This window comes from Delphinapterus leucas, chromosome 4, assembly GCF_059928025.1.
Source record: "Delphinapterus leucas isolate spDelLeu-1000000601 "Yukka" chromosome 4, BTC_Dleu_Yukka2, whole genome shotgun sequence".
NCBI classification, from domain to species: domain Eukaryota; kingdom Metazoa; phylum Chordata; class Mammalia; order Artiodactyla; family Monodontidae; genus Delphinapterus; species Delphinapterus leucas.
The window spans coordinates 139,896,899-139,916,100 of NC_143132.1; the positions used below are offsets into that span (position 1 = coordinate 139,896,899).

Sequence of the window (19,202 nt, forward strand, 5' to 3'; positions counted from 1 at the left end):
AGACAAGGATGTCACAAAGAAAGAAAACTACAGGCCAATATCACTGATGAACACTGATGCAAAAATCCTCAACAAAATACTAGCAAACAGAATCCAACAGCACATTAAAAGGATCATACACCATGATCAAGTGGGGTTTATTCCAGGAATGCAAGGATTCTTCAATATATGCAAATCAATCAATGTGATAAACCATATTAACAAACTGAAGGAGAAAAAACATATGATCATCTCAATAGATGCGGAGAAAGCTTTTGACAAAATTCAACACCCATTTATGATAAAAACCCTGCAGAAAGTTGGCACAGAGGGAACTTTCCTCAACATAATAAAGGCCATATATGACAAACCCACAGCCAACACCGTCCTCAATGGTGAAAAACTGAAAGCATTTCCACTAAGATCAGGAAAAAGACAAGGTTGCCCACTCTCACCACTCTTATTCAACATATTTTGGAAGTTTTAGCCACAGCAATCAGAGAAGAAAAAGAAACAAAAGGAATCCAAATAGGAAAAGAAGAAGTAAAGCTGTCACTGTTTGCAGATGACATGATACTATACATAGAGAATCCTAAAGATGCTACCAGAAAACTACTAGAGCTAATCAATGAATTTGGTAAAGTAGCAGGATACAAAATTAATGCACAGAAATCTCTGGCATTCCTATACACTAATGATGAAAAATCTGAAAGTGAAATCAAGAAAACACTCCCATTTACCACTGCAACAAAAAGAATAAAATACCTAGGAATAAACCTACATAAGGAGACAAAAGACCTGTATGCAGAAAATTATAAGACACTGATGAAAGAAATTAAAGATGATACAAATAGATGGAGAGATATACCATGTTCTTGGATTGGAAGAATCAACATTGTGAAAATGACTCTACTACCCAAAGCAATCTACAGATTCAATGCAATCCCTATCAAACTACCGCTGGCATTTTTCACAGCACTAGAACAAAAAATTTCACAATTTGTATGGAAACACAAAAGACCCCGAATAGCCAAAGCAATCTTGAGAACGAAAAACGGAGCTGGAGGAATCTGGCTCCCTGACTTCAGACTATACTACAAAGCTACAGTAATCAAGACAGCATGGTACCGGCACAAAAACAGAAATATAGATCAATGGAACAGGATAGAAAGCCCAGAGATAAACCCACACACATATGGTCACCTTGTCTTTGATAAAGGAGGCAGGAATGTACAGTGGAGAAATGACAGCCTCTTCAAGAAGTGGTGCTGGGAAAACTGGACAGGTACATGTAAAAGTATGAGATTAGATCACTCCCTAACACCACACACAAAAATAAGCTCAAAATGGATTAAAGACTGAAATGTAAGGCCAGAAACTATCAAACTCTTAGAGGAAAACATAGGCAGAACACTCTATGACATAAATCACAGCAAGATCCTTTTTGACCCACCTCCTAGAGAAATGGAAATAAAAACAAAAATAAACAAATGGGACCTAATGAAACTTCAAAGCTTTTGCACAGCAAAGGGAACCATAAACAAGACCAAAAGACAACCCTCAGAATGGGAGAAAATATCTGCAAATGAAGCAACTGACAAAGGATTAATCTCCAAAATTTATAAGCAGCTCACACAGCTCAATAACAAAAAAACAAACAACCCAATTCAAAAATAGGCAGGAGACCTAAATAGACATTTCTCCAAAGAAGATATACAGACTGCCAACAAACACATGAAAGAATGCTCAACATCATTAATCATTAGAGAAACGGAAATCAAAACTACAATGAGATACCATCTCACACCAGTCAGAATGGCCATCATCAAAAAATCTAGAAACAATAAATGCTGGAGAGGGTGTGGAGAAAAGGGAACACTCTTGCACTGCTGGTGGGAATGTGAATTGGTACAGCCACTATGGAGAACAGTATGGAGGTTCCTTAAAAAACTACAAATAGAACTACCATAGGACCCAGCAATCCCACTCCTGGGCATATATCCCGAGAAAACCATAATTCAAGAAGAGTCATATACCAAAATGTTCATTGCAGCTCTATTTACAATAGCCTGAAGATGGAAACAACCTAAGTGTCCATCATCGGATGAATGGATAAAGAAGATGTGGCACATATATACAATGGAATATTACTCAGCCATAAAAAGAAGCAAAATTGAGCTATTTGTAGTGAGGTGGATGGACCTAGAGTCTGTCATACAGAGTGAAGTAAGTCAGAAAGAGAAAGATAAATACCGTATGCTAACACATATATATGGACTTTAAGGAAAAAAAAATGTCATGAAGAACCTAGGGGTAAGACAGGAATAAAGACACAGACCTACTAGAGAACAGACTTGAGGATATGGGGAGGGGGAAGGGTAAGCTGTGTCAAAGCGAGAGAGAGGCATGGACGTGTATATACGTTACCAAATGTAAGGTAGATAGCTAGTGGGAAGCAGCCGCATAGCACAGGGAGATCAGCTCGGTGCTTTGTGACCGCCTGGAGGGGTGGGGTAGGAAGGGTGGGAGGGAGGGAGACGCAAGAAGGAAGATATATGGGAACATATGTATATGTATAACTGATTCATTCTGTTATAAAGCAGAAACTAACACACCATTGTAAAGCAATTATACTCTAATAAATATGTAAAAAAAACCCATTCATTTTACTTCTATGTAGTATTCTGTAGGACAACCAATTAAAAAACGTATAAACTGAATAATTACAAATCTAAATTCACATTCCAATTCTAGTCATCCACAACCTGATCAAGGACAGAAAAATCAAAATAGAGAATGGAATGGGAGGAAAAGATGAAGGAGAAAGGTGCCTTGATAAGGAGAACTTGAGGGTCAACAAATGTAATTTTTTTCTTGCAAGACAAATGTCAAAGCCTTAACTCGTTAGTCAAACAATAATTCGATAAGCATCGATTTGACAAATACAGGAAACAGTGTCAGGAACGAAGATATATTCTTGAATGAATGCAAGTTCTTATGCGTTGAAAACTCACTGCTATCAACAATTTTTACATAATGTCAGTTGGACGGTACCTCAGAAGTCATCAACAACTTAGGGAGTGTGTTTCAATGGAACTCGGCAGTAAGATAACTGGGCAACTGCACATCAGCAGGATGTCATACATCCTTAGACAAAATTAAAGCAACTTTTATGAAATCTCTTTTTAAACCAGCATCATGGTCTGTTGTCTTCAAATCTACTTAACCACCACATCTTAACTGTTTTGCTAAAACATTCCCTTGTCATGTGTAAAATCTACCACTGAATTTTCTAAATCATTAGGGAGGTAACTTCAAATAAGGCCACTGCTAAGCATTATACTACAAGTGACCCTCTTGTAGAACTGATTCTCATCTCAACATTTCAAAAGAAAATACAGACTTAAAAATAATCATAGGTACTAGAGTCAGCTACATAGGCAATGACATGAAGCAAGTGATTAATTATCTTCAAATTATAGTAAACAGTCATGTCTAAATGGCACTGTATAAAATAGAAAGCCTAATTTTTACCCAGCCCCATATAAACTAAAAAATGCATAATAGTTAATGATATAGGTAAGCCTCTTATTCCATGATACTTTTTAACAAAGATAATTTTAACTACAGCCCCTTTATCATAAAGGGGTCTCACAGAGACTAAAACTACTTGATGAGATCTTTTCGTTTGAAGAATATGAAGATAATTTCAAATTTTTTATTTTGAAAAACTCTTCATTAAAAAATATTACTAGGCTTTTGAGGAAACAAGTAACTAACTTCCCACCCCCACAAGAATTCTGATATTTTTTCTAGGCACTGATTATCCAAACAGCAGGAATTCTTCAAATCAAAATACGCAGTTTGAACTTATCAGTAAATATTTAGAAGTTATTTAAATTATTAAAAATAAAACTTTAGTTTAGTTGGTGATTTGATTGAGAACTGAAAGCTTTAAATGTATATTCGTAAAAGAGACATTTTAACCAGAAAGGAGTTCTTTATGATATCTCATGCCCTTTCCTTCCATAAGTTGATATGTATAAATTTTGTCCTTTAGCTGGCAAGGGGCAATTTAGAGCAACGACCTAATTATAGATGGGCTTGCTGCTGCTACAGCTGTCAGAGTGGGTCAGTGGCATCGTTAAAGGATTTTCTAAAGTTAGACAGGTAAGAAAATGGACTCCTTTCTCTACCAGTCTGAAAGACACTGGCTCATCACACCTACAAAAGAAGCTGAAATGTTATGCAATGAAAGCTCTGAAAACATTTGAAGGTTAAATGTTTTTACTAATCCTAAACGGTTCAATTTTGTTTGTGGTTTTCTTTTCTTTACACCACAAGACATGGTTTGGCAAGTGCTCAAAGAATGAATTAATAAATTAATACAGAAGCAATCAGTGAAAGCATCTTGGAAAATATAAAATGATGATTATACATTATGAAGTAGTTATGTTCAAAACTGTGGTTGCATGTGCATTTCCAAAGAATTATGCAGTAAAGGTACGTATATTTTGGCTCCAGAATTTTCACATATTTCTCAAATTCAAATGTTCACTCTTGGAAGCGAATGACCAAAAAACCAAAAAGCAACTATTCTTATATGTAAAACACTGTATCAGTCTTCTAATTTTTCTAACACTGTGAAAAATTTCAAAACAGAAAAGTTGAAAGAATATTACAGTGAACACCCATATACCTACCACCTAGAGTCTACCACTAACATTTTACTATGTGAACATTATCATACATCCACCCGTGCAATTAAGTGATGCTTTTTTCTTGGGGGGGGGGTAGGCCACACCGCGTGGCATGCAAGACTAGGGATCAAACCTGTGCCCCCTGCAGTGGAAGCGTGCAGTCTTAACCACTGGACCGCCAGGAAAGTCCCTAAGTGATGCTTTTTAAAGTCAGCTGCTGATATCACTACCTATTACCTCTAAACACTTTGGTATGCATATCATTAACTAGGGTTCAGTATTTGTTTGATTTGTAACCTTCTACGGGAACATTTACATGCAATGAGACATACAAAAAATGTACCACCTGATGAGTTTTGACTAACACTTATTTATATAACACAAAGCTGTCAAAATACAGGACATTACCACCACAGAGAAAGTTCCCCCACGCCCCCTTTTCATCAATCCCTCCTCCCAGAGGCAACAATTGTTCTCTCTCTCTTTTTTTTATTTCCCCAACTGTAGCGTCTGGAACCCCATATAACTGGAATTTTGTCTGTTCTAAAACCTTATATAAATGGAAATAGTGAATATATTCTTGTGTAACGCTTTCACTCAGCATAGTATTTTTAAGATTCATCTGTGTGTTATCAGTAATTCACTCCTTTTTAGTAGCTACTGATACTACAGTGAACTCCTAAATATTAGATAGGGATTCTGATATTACTTCATACCTTCATATTGACATCGGCCCCATTGCCTACTAGAAGCTCTAAACACAATGCTCCATGTGTTGATGCAGCAGCAAAGTGCAAAGGAGTAAACCCTTTTTCATTCTTTTGATTTACATTAGCACCACAGTCTATAAGTTCATTCACGACAACATCTTGTCCATTGTAGCAGGCTACATGAAGAGGTGTATTTCCATAGGCATTTGGTTCATTCATCTATTGGAAGAAAAAAATTGTCAATCTTAAAGCAGTCTTCCTAATTATCGTTGTGAGCTATTTTAGCAACATTGTGGTTGAAATCTAATTATTAAAGCGAGAAACAAACAGGGATAAATACACAGATATGGCTTATAATCTTAAACTTCAATAAAAAAAATGCACATAACAACATTTTGGTGTCAAACGATTTTGTAGCTTCAGGGAACATAACTTATATTTACAATGTCTACTTCATGACAAAACTGAATGATTCCAAGAGATATTTTAGGAAAATGAAAACAAATAATATATTTTTAAAAGCATTCTAGGTAAGGGACAATCACAGAATTAATTCTAAGAATCATGAAAAATGAACACAAACTGAAAATTCTGACACATATTGAAAAACACGCATATTTTCTGCTATTTACAGTGACAAAAGATTAATAAAGCTGGTGATTAGTAGAGAGAAAGATTTTTTAAAAAATTACTGACATCCTTTTCTATTTAATTCATTTTTGCAACAAACTTGGGCTTTAGATATTTTCCAGCCTACATACTGACATTTTACCAAAATGAATATGCTCAAAAAATATAGTCAACATTGAGAAATAATTCATGTAACTGAAGTTTCTTTATCTTTCTATTTCTTAAAAAATATATTGGATGAATATTTTAAAGTTTACATAACTTTTCTGTGGTAAAGAATTGTACTTTCGCTCCTGTCTTCTGGGAGGTCATCTATGGCACACCTGACAGCTGTGTCCTTGTCCAGGGTGGGAGCTGGCTACCCTGGACCTGAGAGTAGGAGGAGGCACAGCGGGTCTTTAGGGCAGGGCCAACCACACCACATAAACCAACCATGTGATGGAGGGGAGGGGCTTTGGGTCCGCTGGTATCAGTGGACTTGGAGACTGAAATCAACCATATGAGCAATTTTGATCAATCAATCATGCCTATGTAGTGGAGGCCCAATAAAACTCTGAAAACAAAGCTCAGGAGTGCTTCTCTGGTTAGCAATACTATGTGCATATGTCACGTTCTGATGCTGGGAGAGTAAGGAGTCCTAACTCTGTAAGGAGAGGCCAATGGAAGCTTTGTGTTTAGAATACTCTTAGACTCTGCCTTGTGTGTCTCTTCCTTTGGCTGATGTTAATTTGTGTCTTTTCTGCATAATAAACCATAACTGTGAGTATAATAGCTTGCAGTGAGTTTTTGGAGTCCTTCTAGTGAATCATCAAAACTGAAGTCAGTCCTGTGTGGAGACTGTGCCCTCTAACCTTGTGGTTGGCCCCAACTTATCACAACTTTATTTAACATTTTCTTTTCTCACATCTCTGGTAACAGAAATTAGAGGAAGTGAAAAAGCAACACTTAACTTTAGTCAAGTTATCTAGATTTCATCACCAAAAGCTGGCGGACACAGAAAAGATTCTCCCTCGGAGCTTCCAAAATTTTGAGAGATTAAATTTATTGTTTTAAGTCACTCACTTCAGCTCTAGGAAACTAAGTCATGCAATTGGAGGCCACATGTCACTAAATGGCTCTAAGTTTGACCACTTTTTCTGAAGAACACTCTCACCAGAGTTTATAATTTTGCTGTCAATAACATAAGCTTTAAAAATTGCACCAGAATGGACGTGAAACAGTGATGAGAAACAAGGCTATCTCATTTATCTAGATCAAGGGTCTCTTAAGGCATTATGTCACTCTGTTGAAACAGAGCTACAGGAAGTGCTGAGTTGAAATAAAACTTTCATCTGTTTGCACTCTACAAGCTTCTACCTAACAATGTGTTTGAATTTTTGATCCCTACATTTTCAATAACTAAGTGCTTCACAAAGTCCTTAAATTAAATTAATAGGCTATCCAGCTCCACAGTTCTGCCACGTATTCTTTGTCCAACCAGATTACCACCTATCTTTCTGTCTCTGCAGCTGATCTAAACTACCTCCCTCTCTCCTTCTACCTGGCTGCTTTTTCATCTGTGTTTTAAAGACCAGATGAGTTTGTCAGAACTGTGCCTAAAGGATAGACTGTGGGAGTCCCAGGTATTCTTAGCTATCCCAGTTCCGTAATCAAACATATTCAGATGAAGGAGCAACCCCTCTGAACCAAAGAGATCATACAGTAAGGAACACTTGCAGCTAATAGGCCAAAAGCCTCTAGTTTTCCTGCCTGTCTCTGGCCAATATCCTGTAATGTGAACAGCTACGGTCATTTAAAGGAAATATTAGACAAACTGGGCAAATAATACTAACAATAACCCAGCCGCTTAGGAAAATAATCCAAATATGTCTGATCTGCTGGTTTCCATAGCTGAAATGAAGCTACAGGGCCTAGAATGTGATGGAAAAGAAAAACTTCTGTCAATCAACCGTTCACCTTTGGAATATATTTTACCTCTTAATACATTTGACTAACTTCATGACTTGGTCAGACATCAGTGCACTGTATATTATGTGAAGGACTATAAACATAAAACTATTAAAAGACAAAAATCTTATTGTAAGAAATCATCTTTTAAATTTGAAATAACTTCTGCCAACAACAAAATCACGAACACACAAAATGCTCCATTCTTCTGTACTGCTTAGTCTGTACACCTACATCAACCCCAAGATCAAGAAGGTACTTGACTACGCTGATCATCCCGCTAGAGGCTGCTGCGTGGAGAGGTGTGTAAGACTTCTTGTCCTTGCATGTCACTTCAGCTCCGTGTGCCACAAGTAATTTCACTACTTCAATGTGACCTGAAAATGTGTTTATGAAGAAAAAAACAAGAAGATGAGTGTATGGAAAACATGAAATACAATCCTGAATATCTTTAAAGACAGGTAAAAATACAATACAAATTAACTAGATAATGCATGACAAGTCACCAATTAATCACATTATAACCAGAGAGAGGATAGAAGAAAAAAATAAGAATTCAGGATAATTTTGATAAATGCTGACAGAGGTAACTAATAATTGAAAATAATACATTTAATTATTTTATCCAACGATAACCCTGCAATCCTCCTTTTACCTAGATCTTGTTGTTTCCAAGGTTGTTTTAATACATTCTCCAGTTCTTAAGTTAGCTTTTCATGTCTAATGTAAGACATTAGTCTGGGAGTGACTTGGGCTTATTTCTTAAAAAATGTCAGGTCTTTAGAACACACAGCTAAAAACTTCTTTTCCCTTATTATTTCCCCCAGATGCCTTAACAATCAGGATAGGCTAGGTCAGCAGTCCCTAACCTTTTTGGCAACAGGGACCGGGTTCATGGGAGACAATTTTTCCACGTGGCGGGGGTGGGGCGGGAATGGTTCAGGCGGTAATGTGAGTGATGGGGGGGATGGTTCAGCCCTATGTGGGGGATGCGGAGTGGCAGATGAAACTTGGCTGGCTTGCCTGCGGCTCATCTTTTGCTGTGTGGCCCGGTTCTGGGGGATGGGGACCCCTGGGCTACATTATACATGCTGTGGTTAACAACCAACTCCCAAATCTCAGTGGCTTAAACAATTAGTGTTTTATTTCTCATTAGCATTATGATAGCTTGGCCAGAGGGCTCTGCTCAGTCACGCAAGGATCCGGATTCATGGAGCTGACGCATGATTTGAAGGCAGCTTGGTCACTGTGCCAGAAAGGGGAACAGACTACAGTCTCACACCAGCAATTAAATGCTCTGGTCCACAGGGGATGCTACTTTCATTAGGCAGAACTAGTCTCAGGCCCTACCCAACCACATAAGGAGGCCAGGTGGAAGGTGGGAGAACCACTGTTCTCCTTTCGTATCTCCTCACCTCTTGTCACTTTAGATTATACAGTACTTTCTCCTCCCAAAAGCCTTTCCACCTCTGTGCCTTTGTTCATGGGGCTGATTCCTACGTTGTACAGAATGTTCTGCTTGGACGTTTCTTTCTAATCGTGGTTACTAATCCTTGAAGAAGGTCATGTCAGTTCCTATCTTCCCTAGAAGTCTTTTTAAGGCTTCTAGTTGCCTAGAATTACGTGGCCAAAAGCACAATGTACCTGTAAATACTATCTAATAAGCATACATAATAATACTTTGTGATGTATCTTAAACTTGAATCATTATTTAACAAACTCTTTAATTACTTTTATGTATTAAGTTCCCAAATATATATATCTTTAAAGGCAAATATCATAGGCTCTTATGTTCTACTTCTTGGTGTATTTCAAACAAAATAGGTACCTAATAAATATGTTACATTAAACGAGTTGCTAATGATGCCATTTTTAATACCCCTCATAGGGAAGGAGTATATAAAGTAAATAACTATAAAAATGAGACTTTCAAACATAGTGCCTTGCCCCCTTGAAAAAAGGAGTCTACAAGATGCATAAAGAATCAAGTAGATATAGTTGTTCATATATATAAATTATCAATTAAAGTGGATACATTCAGCTGTTTTTTCCCCATTTCAATATGAAAAATATCTACTATATTTTTAGGAAAAAATCAAAAGAATATCTGTCAAATCATTAGATGCCAAATTAAATGTGACTATCATATAAGAGCACTAACTGGTACAGAAGATCTCACTACACATTACTCTCTGATCTATGGCTCTAGAAAGACAACTACTTGGGTTTACTGTAATGTATTAAAAACCAGGACTTATAATGCCCAGGAGGCTCACGCATAAATATAGCTTTTTTAAACCGGGCAAATGCATATTATTCACTAAATATGCCAAAAAGAAACAAATTCTCCTGATTTTTAAGACTAGAAGGCCCATTATACAAACATAATGGAAAAACTGTCCAAAACCAACACATCATTCTAAGTAAATGACTTAGATCATATTAATTATGTAGATTCCAGGAAGTGTGAACTTTTCCTGAGACCGATAAAGCCCTATTTTTAAAAGGTGCCATGCATAGGGAAATTTACAATCTTAAAATTGACAAATATTTATTTAATCACATTTCTGAAATATGTAAAAATTCCTTTAACGGACCACTGAAAACATGAAGAAGGGGCCTTTCCATAGCCAGTTTGGGGTGACCTATTTAAAAGAAAAAAGGGAAGAAAGTTCTAGAGTGAAATAAATGATATTGTTCTAGCAAGGTGGAACCTAGCCAGAATACATATGTGTTTTCCTTATCAATTTATAGAACGATGCTACCAAGGAGACTAAATTTCATTCAATTCATATGGGTGTATTTTTAGAAGACAGCATCCAGCAGACATGCATGGCATACATAATTCTGTAGTCAATAACTCCTTTAAAAAATTATATCCATGCAACGTGAATTTGATAAATGTAATCATTATCCGTCAGGAATTTGGAAAATTCCCTACATTTTTCTTTTGTCATGAATGTATTAATAAAAGTAAAATGAGCTATGCTCACAAGTTTTTATGGAAAGGAAAGTAAGAAGAAAAACACCATTTCACATCAACTCAAATTATGCATTGCTTTAAGAAGAATTAATGTAATGAGTTTCTTATCAAGGTAATTAATATTTATTTAGTACCCTCTATGTCAAAGTCATCACAGTAAGGTACTTTGAGGCAAAAAGTGACTGGATATTGCTAAAAGCATTGAAGGCAACAGAAAAGATGAATGAGTAAATGGACTTTTTTTTTAAACAGATCTTTATTGGAGTATAATTGCTTCACAATACTGTGTTAGTTTCTGTTGTACACCAAAGTGAATCAGCCACATGCATACACATGTCCCCATATCCCCTCCCTCTTGAGCCTCCCTCCCACCCTCCCTATCCCACCCTTCTAGGTCATCTCAAAGCACTGAGCTGATCTCCCTGTGCTATGCTGCTGCTTCCCACCAGCCAACTATTCTGCATTCGGTAGTGTATATATGTCGATGCTACTCTCACTTCGCCCCAGCTTCGCCCTCCCACCCTATGTCCTCAAGTCCATTTTCTATGTCTACCTCTTTATTCCTGCCCTGTAACTAGGTTCATCAGTAACAGTAAATGGATTCTTAATGACGGTTCATGGTAGGAGCAAACACAGCGTAGGGAGGGAAAAATGATCAGTTCATTTGGGGACAGAGGTGGGGCTGGGGAACATAAACAGAGGATTCAATCATAGCATAAGTATAAGACGTAGAACCTAACAGAAAAGTAAGGGTAGCCTCAACCAGGGGACAGAAGGCCAGGGCAAATACAGAAGCCTGTGAGAAATAGAAGCCTGTGAGAAATAAATTACAAGACATGTAATGTCTCTTAGGCTAATATTGGCAGATTCTCTAGAGGTGTCAATGACCTGGACTTAAGGCCTGTCTTAATAGACCAGGCAGTAACTCCCTACTTTCATATATTTAGCTCCTTTTTAATCCTGAACACCTAAAACAACTGAATGGTTTTAGAAACTGTGTGTCAATACTCCTCTTTTTCCAAGCTTAAAGGAAGGAAGAGACAGGGAAAGGAAAATTATGAATCTCTGAATGTTTATGCTCAAAAATTAAACGGACTATGAGGTCCAAGAAATACAGAATATCTTTTACAATCCACAATCGGCCTGAAAAATGACATTTAGTAGATCAAGGAAAACAAAGCCATCCAAGGGCCTCTGAGATATACACACCCAGCTACTCTGGGAGCTCAATTAGAGGCAACCCACAAAATTCCTTGGCCTTCAATTTTATGAAAACAGCTGTTTAGCCAAGTTTAATTCTTTGGAGATAAAAGGCCTGATACCCTCTGCTTAATGTGTGAACCTTTTAATATAAGGTATATAGTTTAAAATCACAGACCATCTGTGCCTGAACCGTCAAGAATAAGCTATTCCAGAATATTCAGAAAAATCCCCAAGACTTAAAATACAGAAAACCTACAGGCTGCGAGGAGGGCACTTTAGGACACCACAGGAGACTTGCTTCTGGATGTTTTACCTTCAGTTAACAGAAGGAAAGTGCCCATGACATAACTAGAGGCACAAACCTTTGGTGTGAGAGAAACACCAAGAGCCCAAGAGTTACTTCCATGATGGGCAAAGGATCTTCCTGGACCTTGGGGTTACCGTCAACTGGTTTGAGTTCATTTGGTTTCTTACATTTTTGTATTTTACAATTTTATATAGTTTTTAAAACTAATAATCTTCTATCAACCTTTGAATTTTAAGTGAGAGCTAGGAAAAGACAAAAGCAAAGGCAGGGAGTGGTGAGGATAAGCTATGCCTGTGAGTAGAGGGGCTAGACTGTCTCTGTAGTCAGTATGAGAGGCACATGGGAATGAGACCAGCACTATGTGGTCCGTCAGTCCATGTAATTTTTCCTAAGTCAGAGGAGCAAGAAGAGCAGAAGCAGAATAGACTGTTGGGAGGAAAAGAAAAAGCCCTGAGCTCCATGGCTGCAAAGAAAGGAGTTCTTCAGCTCTATTGTAAGATGCCCCACCCACGGCTTCCTTCCAGAGGCACAGCCTAGCCCTACGGGACTTGCAAGGTTTGCAGCAGGTTGAGATCCACTTCGGCCCGCGTGGTCTTAGCGCCCGCAGGCCAGCATCTCTGCTCTGTTCTTTCTGTGCGTTTTAAAGTATCCTGTGGAAGCCTGACCTTTCTCCTCCCTGGCTGTCCCAGTTACCTCAAAAACCCATTAATGCTTTCGTTAGTGCTCTGCTCGTGGAGTTGCGTAGGTTTTAAGCAGTCTGCCCCAGGACCATTTTCCCATGAGCTCTGTTAGTTTCAAACTGCAACGTGCAGATCCTAAGACTTTTCAAGAATCCTTTTTTTTCTTTGTTTGGTCACACTGCGCAGCTTGTGGGATCTTAGTTCCCCGACCAGGGATGGAACCCACACCCTCGGCAGTGAAGGCGAGAAGTCCTAACCACTGGACTGCCAGGGAATTCCCTCAAGAATGTTAAAAGCAGAAAAGCTGATATCTAAACCTCAGTTTCTTACTGTGGTAGAAATCAAACGTGATATGCCTATTTAACACAGTGCTTGGCACAAGATAACAGGCTTCTTAATACATCTTCACAACTTCTACCTTAATATTCCCATACAAACAAGGATGGGTTCAGGATGGGTATGAGAATGGGCTTTTAGTAAACACCAATCTAAACTCTGTATCCCAAACTTGTGTCTAGGACATCTCTCCCTTTAAAAGTAAACAATTAATTTTAAACAGCTTTCAGGAGAACTGGACCTAATGTACTCCTGTCCTGGCAAACCTCCCCCGACTGCCAGGCTGGTTCCACTTGGGCAGCAAACTCAGGTATGGTGCAACTTCTCACTACCCCAAAAGACATGTTATACCAAATGCAAGAACGAAATGTCCAACTTTTCCTTAATACTTAATGTCAAAAAATAAATTTAAAATACACATACCCATATATGCTGCCCAGTGGATAGCACGTCTATCTTTCTTGTCAAAAGCATTAATATTGGCACCTCTAGACAAGAGTAGTTTCACCATCTGGAATAAAAATAAACACAGTTTCATCAACATTCAGAAGCAGAACTGTTCATGAATATCCATCGTGAAAACTACTCATCTCAAGCTCTCTGGCACCGAATTTCTGCATTTGTAGAAAGGAAAGATGAGACTATATACTGAAGATGCTTTAACATAATTTAATAAACAACAGGACAATATACGAAAAAAGGTTTCACTATGGTGGTTACTGAAGTCAGGCATCAGCATCTTTTTAAAGATGCCACTTTGTGTCCTGGTATTTTATGAACAACTAAGCACAAATCTGGAAAGTCTAAAGGGAGAGTATTTAACAACAGGTTTTATTCCTTTTTATAGCCCAAAGTGTTATTAAAATTCAAAGTGCATTCTGATCCCAGAAACGGCTTAAATTTAATTCAAACACAGATGCAGTGTCCGTAATATGATTAGACCTGAAGGTCACTGCACAGTCTACTTACCTCAAAATGTACCAAAAAAAGTCATTTCCATTAGGTTCAAGCATATTTACAATAGTTTCCCCATTAGAAAGGGCATTCCAGATGTCAAAAAGGGACTCATCTAGTGACCTGAACTGCAGCAGAGACAAGAATTCTTTATGTTGCAAAAGCCGAGAAGAACAGTGAAAACAGCACTGCAGTGACTAGCCCTCAGCCATGGAATCTTGGGAATGTCACTTTACCTCTTTTTTTAAAAAAAATTGAAGTATAGTTGATTTACAATCTTTTAGGTACATAGCAAAGTGATTCAGTTTTATATATACATATATTTCTTCCAGATTCTTTTCTACTACAGGAAAAGAATTGATATTGAGTATAGTTCCCTCTGCTATACAGTAGGACCACCATTTTTACTTACTTTGAGTTTCTGTGTCTGCAACAAAAATGAAGGACTGGACAAGCTGCCCTCAAAGGTTCTTCTAACTCTGAGTCTCATTCTTTCCTAAGTCTTCCATGTACATACATAAACCCCACTCTTTGCTATGGCACACTTAACATTAACCAATACTCCTTGTATAAGATAACTAAATATTAATTTTCTTAAATTGTTTTCTTCTGATGGTCTATCATCAAAGAATTCTTGACTAAATGTTCAAAATAAAATATAAGAAAAAGTTTTGGGGCTTCCCTGGTGGCGCAGTGGTTGAGAGTCCGCCTGCCAATGCAGGGGACACGGGTTCATGCCCCGGTCCGGGAAGATCCCACATGCCACGAAGCAGCTGGGCCCGTGAGCCATGGCCGCTAAGCCTGCGCGTCCGGAGCCTGTGCTCTGCAACGGGAGAGGCCACAACAGTGAGAGGCCCGCATACCGCAAAAAAAAAAAAAAAAAAAAAGGTTTTCTACACTCCACCTTCCTTTGCTACCATCTTTCTGGGAGAACAATGAAACTGTTCCATCTTCCTAGACATTTTTTCCTGCAATGACAGAACATACTTTTCACATTGTGTTACAGTTGGCAGTGTTGTCCTTTGTCTCCCCAGGTTGACCATGAAATTCAACTGCAGGGGCTGTATCTGATAAATAAATTTCTAAATTTGAGAATATATATCATGAATTATCATGAAAAGAAGTCTGAGGGTTTGAAAAAGGCAAAATTAAATAAAAATGAGCAAAATAGACAAGTTCATTAATAATGGGGGGGTGGGCACACACGCAGAGAGAGAGAATCACTGTCTAACTGAATACCACTTACCTCCCCGTGTCCACTGAAAGCTGCATGATGCAGTGCAGTTCTCCCTGCTCGATCAGACACATTTACATTACTCAGCAGAGGGACCAAAGCTTCCGCACACTTTACAGCTTTATTAGCAGCCGCTATGTGTAAAGGGGTTTGCCAGTTTTTGTCTCTAGCGTTAACATCTGCAGAATGCTTCAAAAGTACCTGAACTGCTTCCTAAAACATATGAAGATATACAAGACAAATGAGTTAACAGCTTTAGAAATTGTACGCACATGAAGGAAATAAAATTTCTTGAGAAAATAAAAATAGTTCTGGCAGAACCTGCTATCAACAAGCCAGAAAACAAAATAGCTTGAACTAAAGGCAGTACTCAGAGCCATGCAAGATACATCAAAATAAAACATTCCCTTTCTCTATCCTCCAATTAAAGGCACAACAATCAGTCTCTATCAAAATGTACAAGAAATACTGACAAATATTCTTCAAAAACCTTCATTACTAATATTGCTTTTCTAGATGGTGAGATACAATTAATTTATACTTTCAAAGCTTTAAAAAGTAGATTTATCACTTTGCCATTAAATATATAAAAATTTAAACATACTACTTCCCAAAGTATTCCACATGCTATATTTTACAAAACGAAAATCACTAGGATCTAATTCATTAGGGGAGGGAGGGAGGGAGGGAGGGAGGGAGGGAGGGAAGAAGTCTTTGTTGTGATGCTACCTGGTGGGAAAGTTGGTGTTAACAAGGCAAATTAAGAATTTACTATTCAAAGGGATTGGTCTCCCAGAAGCACAAGAAAAATGTCACAAAGCATCCATAAACTGGACTCATGGCAAAATCAAAAGGAATCCAGTGTGCCATCAATATTAAGCAATATAATCAGAACTAAACGTAGCAAAATTTTTCTCCTTACAGTGATAATCTTATTTTTGGCAGATGAACAACAAACTACATATGAAATGAAAAGGACCAGAACCAAATCACCTCAGTTCTGTCATTTACAAGGTATAACTATTCAAGTCTAATAAAATTGACCCTTGGTTTTCTTATCAGTAAAGAGGGGAAAGAGCACCTGTCCATCACTCATCTCAAGTCTGCTATGAAGCAAAAAAACCTAACGTACATAAGATTGTTCAAAAGATTAAAATAACTAACTATGCAAAGTAGCAAGGAAGACCAAGCAAAATAGTATTATTTATGATTTGCACATAGCCTTTGAAATAAAAAGTAATCAGAACTGCTGAAATATGGGAACCAGCACAAGGCTGGCAAAAGACTGGAGAGACGCCCATCAATCTATCGACCTGCTGAGTAGCTAAGTAAAGACATATGGAGGCCTGCCCTGTGACCCCACAATTCCAATCCAGCTATTTACCCAAGAGAAATTTTAACAAGACCCATCTAAGAATGTTTTTATTTATTTTATTTTATTTATTCATAAGAGCCAAAAACAAGAAATGTAAATGTCCACCTATAGGAAAACAGATAAACTGTTGTACATCCATACAGGAAACACTACTCGGCAATAAAAAGAAATGAACCACTAATGTACACAACAATATGACTAATCTCAAAAGAAGTCAAGACATTAAGAGTACATACTGTATGATTCCATTTTTATAAAATTCTAGAACAGGCAATTCTAGAACAGGCAATTCTAGAACAGGCAATTGAGAGGTGCCTCTGGGGACAGGAGGGACTGACTGAAAAGGGACATGAGGGAACTTGCTGGAGTGATGGAATCTTCTAAATCTAGATTGGGAGAAAGGTTACATGGGTATATACATTTGCCAAAACTCAACACTATACACTTAAAGTCTGTGCATTTTACTGTAAATTATATTTCAATTAAGAAAAAGGAATATAGGGAAAAAGATACACAGAGGAATATATACTCAGAATCGTGGAGAACAAAGTACAAACACTGTCAGGATTCTCAATCTTCATCCTCAAGAAGGGTATTTTGTGACTTAGGGAGTAACACTAATACCATCCTGGGAAATAGATGTACTAGAAAATAATTAAAAACAAAATGAAGAATTTACAATTGGATAAACTGGGCAAATACAGCATACTATAGATGCCAGGCTTGCCTTAATTATTTCCAACTGGAATTCACAACGCATACCTTTAAGTTTCTGAAAAGTGTGTGGAATACTTATGTTCCATCAGCAAGAACAGAAAAATCAAAGCTATACTTTCGTTTCACAGAAAAACAAGAATAAATCCAGTTTATGGTTGAGGGTGGGTAAGATGGCACCTAAAGAAGGCTGTAAACACAACGACTAAGACTGTTTGAACCCTGGGTCCACTGTTGGGGACACTTAATTGTGTACTCCACAATTCATGTCGAAGCCCTAACCACCCCCCACCACAAAGCGGTAAAGTTAAATGAGATGATAAGGGAGAGACCCTAACCTGATCAGACTGATGGCATTCTAAGACAAGGAAGAGGGAGAGAGAGATTCCCCCCTCCCCGACCAAATTTGAGGACACAGTGAGAAGGCAGCCATCTGCAAGCCAGGAAGAGAGTCCTCATCAGAAACTGACCCTGCTGGACCTTCATCTGACACTTCTAGCCTCCAGTCTGTGAGAAAAAACATTTCTGTTGTTTAAGCCACCCCGTCTATGGTATTTTGTTATGGCAGCTGAGCTGACTAATACATCCATCATTTACTACTCAGAATAATATACGTCAGTGCCATATCACAATAGCAGTGATCTTTGAAAATTTAGAGAAAACTAAAGAACTCTCTAAAGACAGGAGATTCAAAAACAAAAACAAAAAAAAATTTTTAAAGGGTAAATTTCTGGAAATTACAAACCAATGAGCCTGATGTCTTACCCTAGTAAAATTCTAGATTTTATTAGCAACACATTACAAGCATTTAGAAAAAAAATGTAGAGATAACCAAGGATATAGTTTTACTAATGACAGAATTACCATAGTAACCTTGATCCCGATTTTTCCATTATTAGAGGGTATGCATGTGTAAGAAATGCTGCAGGTGTGCCTTGCAAACAAGTAATAACCTATGACACTGATTTAAATAAGATAAAGAAATATGGGGGTGGGGTGATAACAAAAGGTTAACTAATTATATCCAAAGAGTATTTATTTATTCATAGCTTAGGGTCAGGCACAGGGAAAAGAAGGGCTAACACATTCCAAATAAACACAACGTTTGGGTGAACCACTAATACCTCACATGATAATATATTTTAAACTCAGTTATCTTGATAGAACTAAAATGTTAATTCCTGGAGTTAGGTTAAAAAAATAAATGCATATCCTTCAGAGGATCCAGTGTGATGTGGATGGATAGACAGATAGATAAATAAATACACAAACACACACACACACACACACACACACTCACAAAGCCCTAATATTCAGAAACTGATTTATTCAGAAGAATACTCAGCATTTATGGAGAGCTAGATTGTATGCTACACTTCAAGATTGACAGTCACAAACCAGTGGTGGAGAAAAGATGGGGCAGCCAGACAATATGACCAGGTGCATGGAA

The 19,202-nt window shown here is 37.7% G+C and overlaps 1 protein-coding gene across 4 annotated transcripts in view; it reads right to left on the minus strand.

The window, feature by feature from the left end:
• The window catches only part of ANKRD28 (ankyrin repeat domain 28), a 180,566-nt gene that overhangs the window by 40,894 nt on the left and 120,470 nt on the right, over nucleotides 1-19,202 (minus strand). For all 4 annotated transcript variants that reach the window (XM_089911164.1, XM_022561781.3, XM_089911163.1 and 1 more), the window contains 4 exons: nucleotides 15,676-15,876; nucleotides 13,899-13,986; nucleotides 8,201-8,343; nucleotides 5,396-5,608 (listed from right to left, as the gene is read on the minus strand). In XM_089911164.1, coding sequence (XP_089767290.1) covers nucleotides 5,396-5,608; nucleotides 8,201-8,343; nucleotides 13,899-13,986; nucleotides 15,676-15,876 — 645 coding nt within the window. The remainder of the gene's footprint in view (nucleotides 1-5,395; nucleotides 5,609-8,200; nucleotides 8,344-13,898; nucleotides 13,987-15,675; nucleotides 15,877-19,202) is intronic.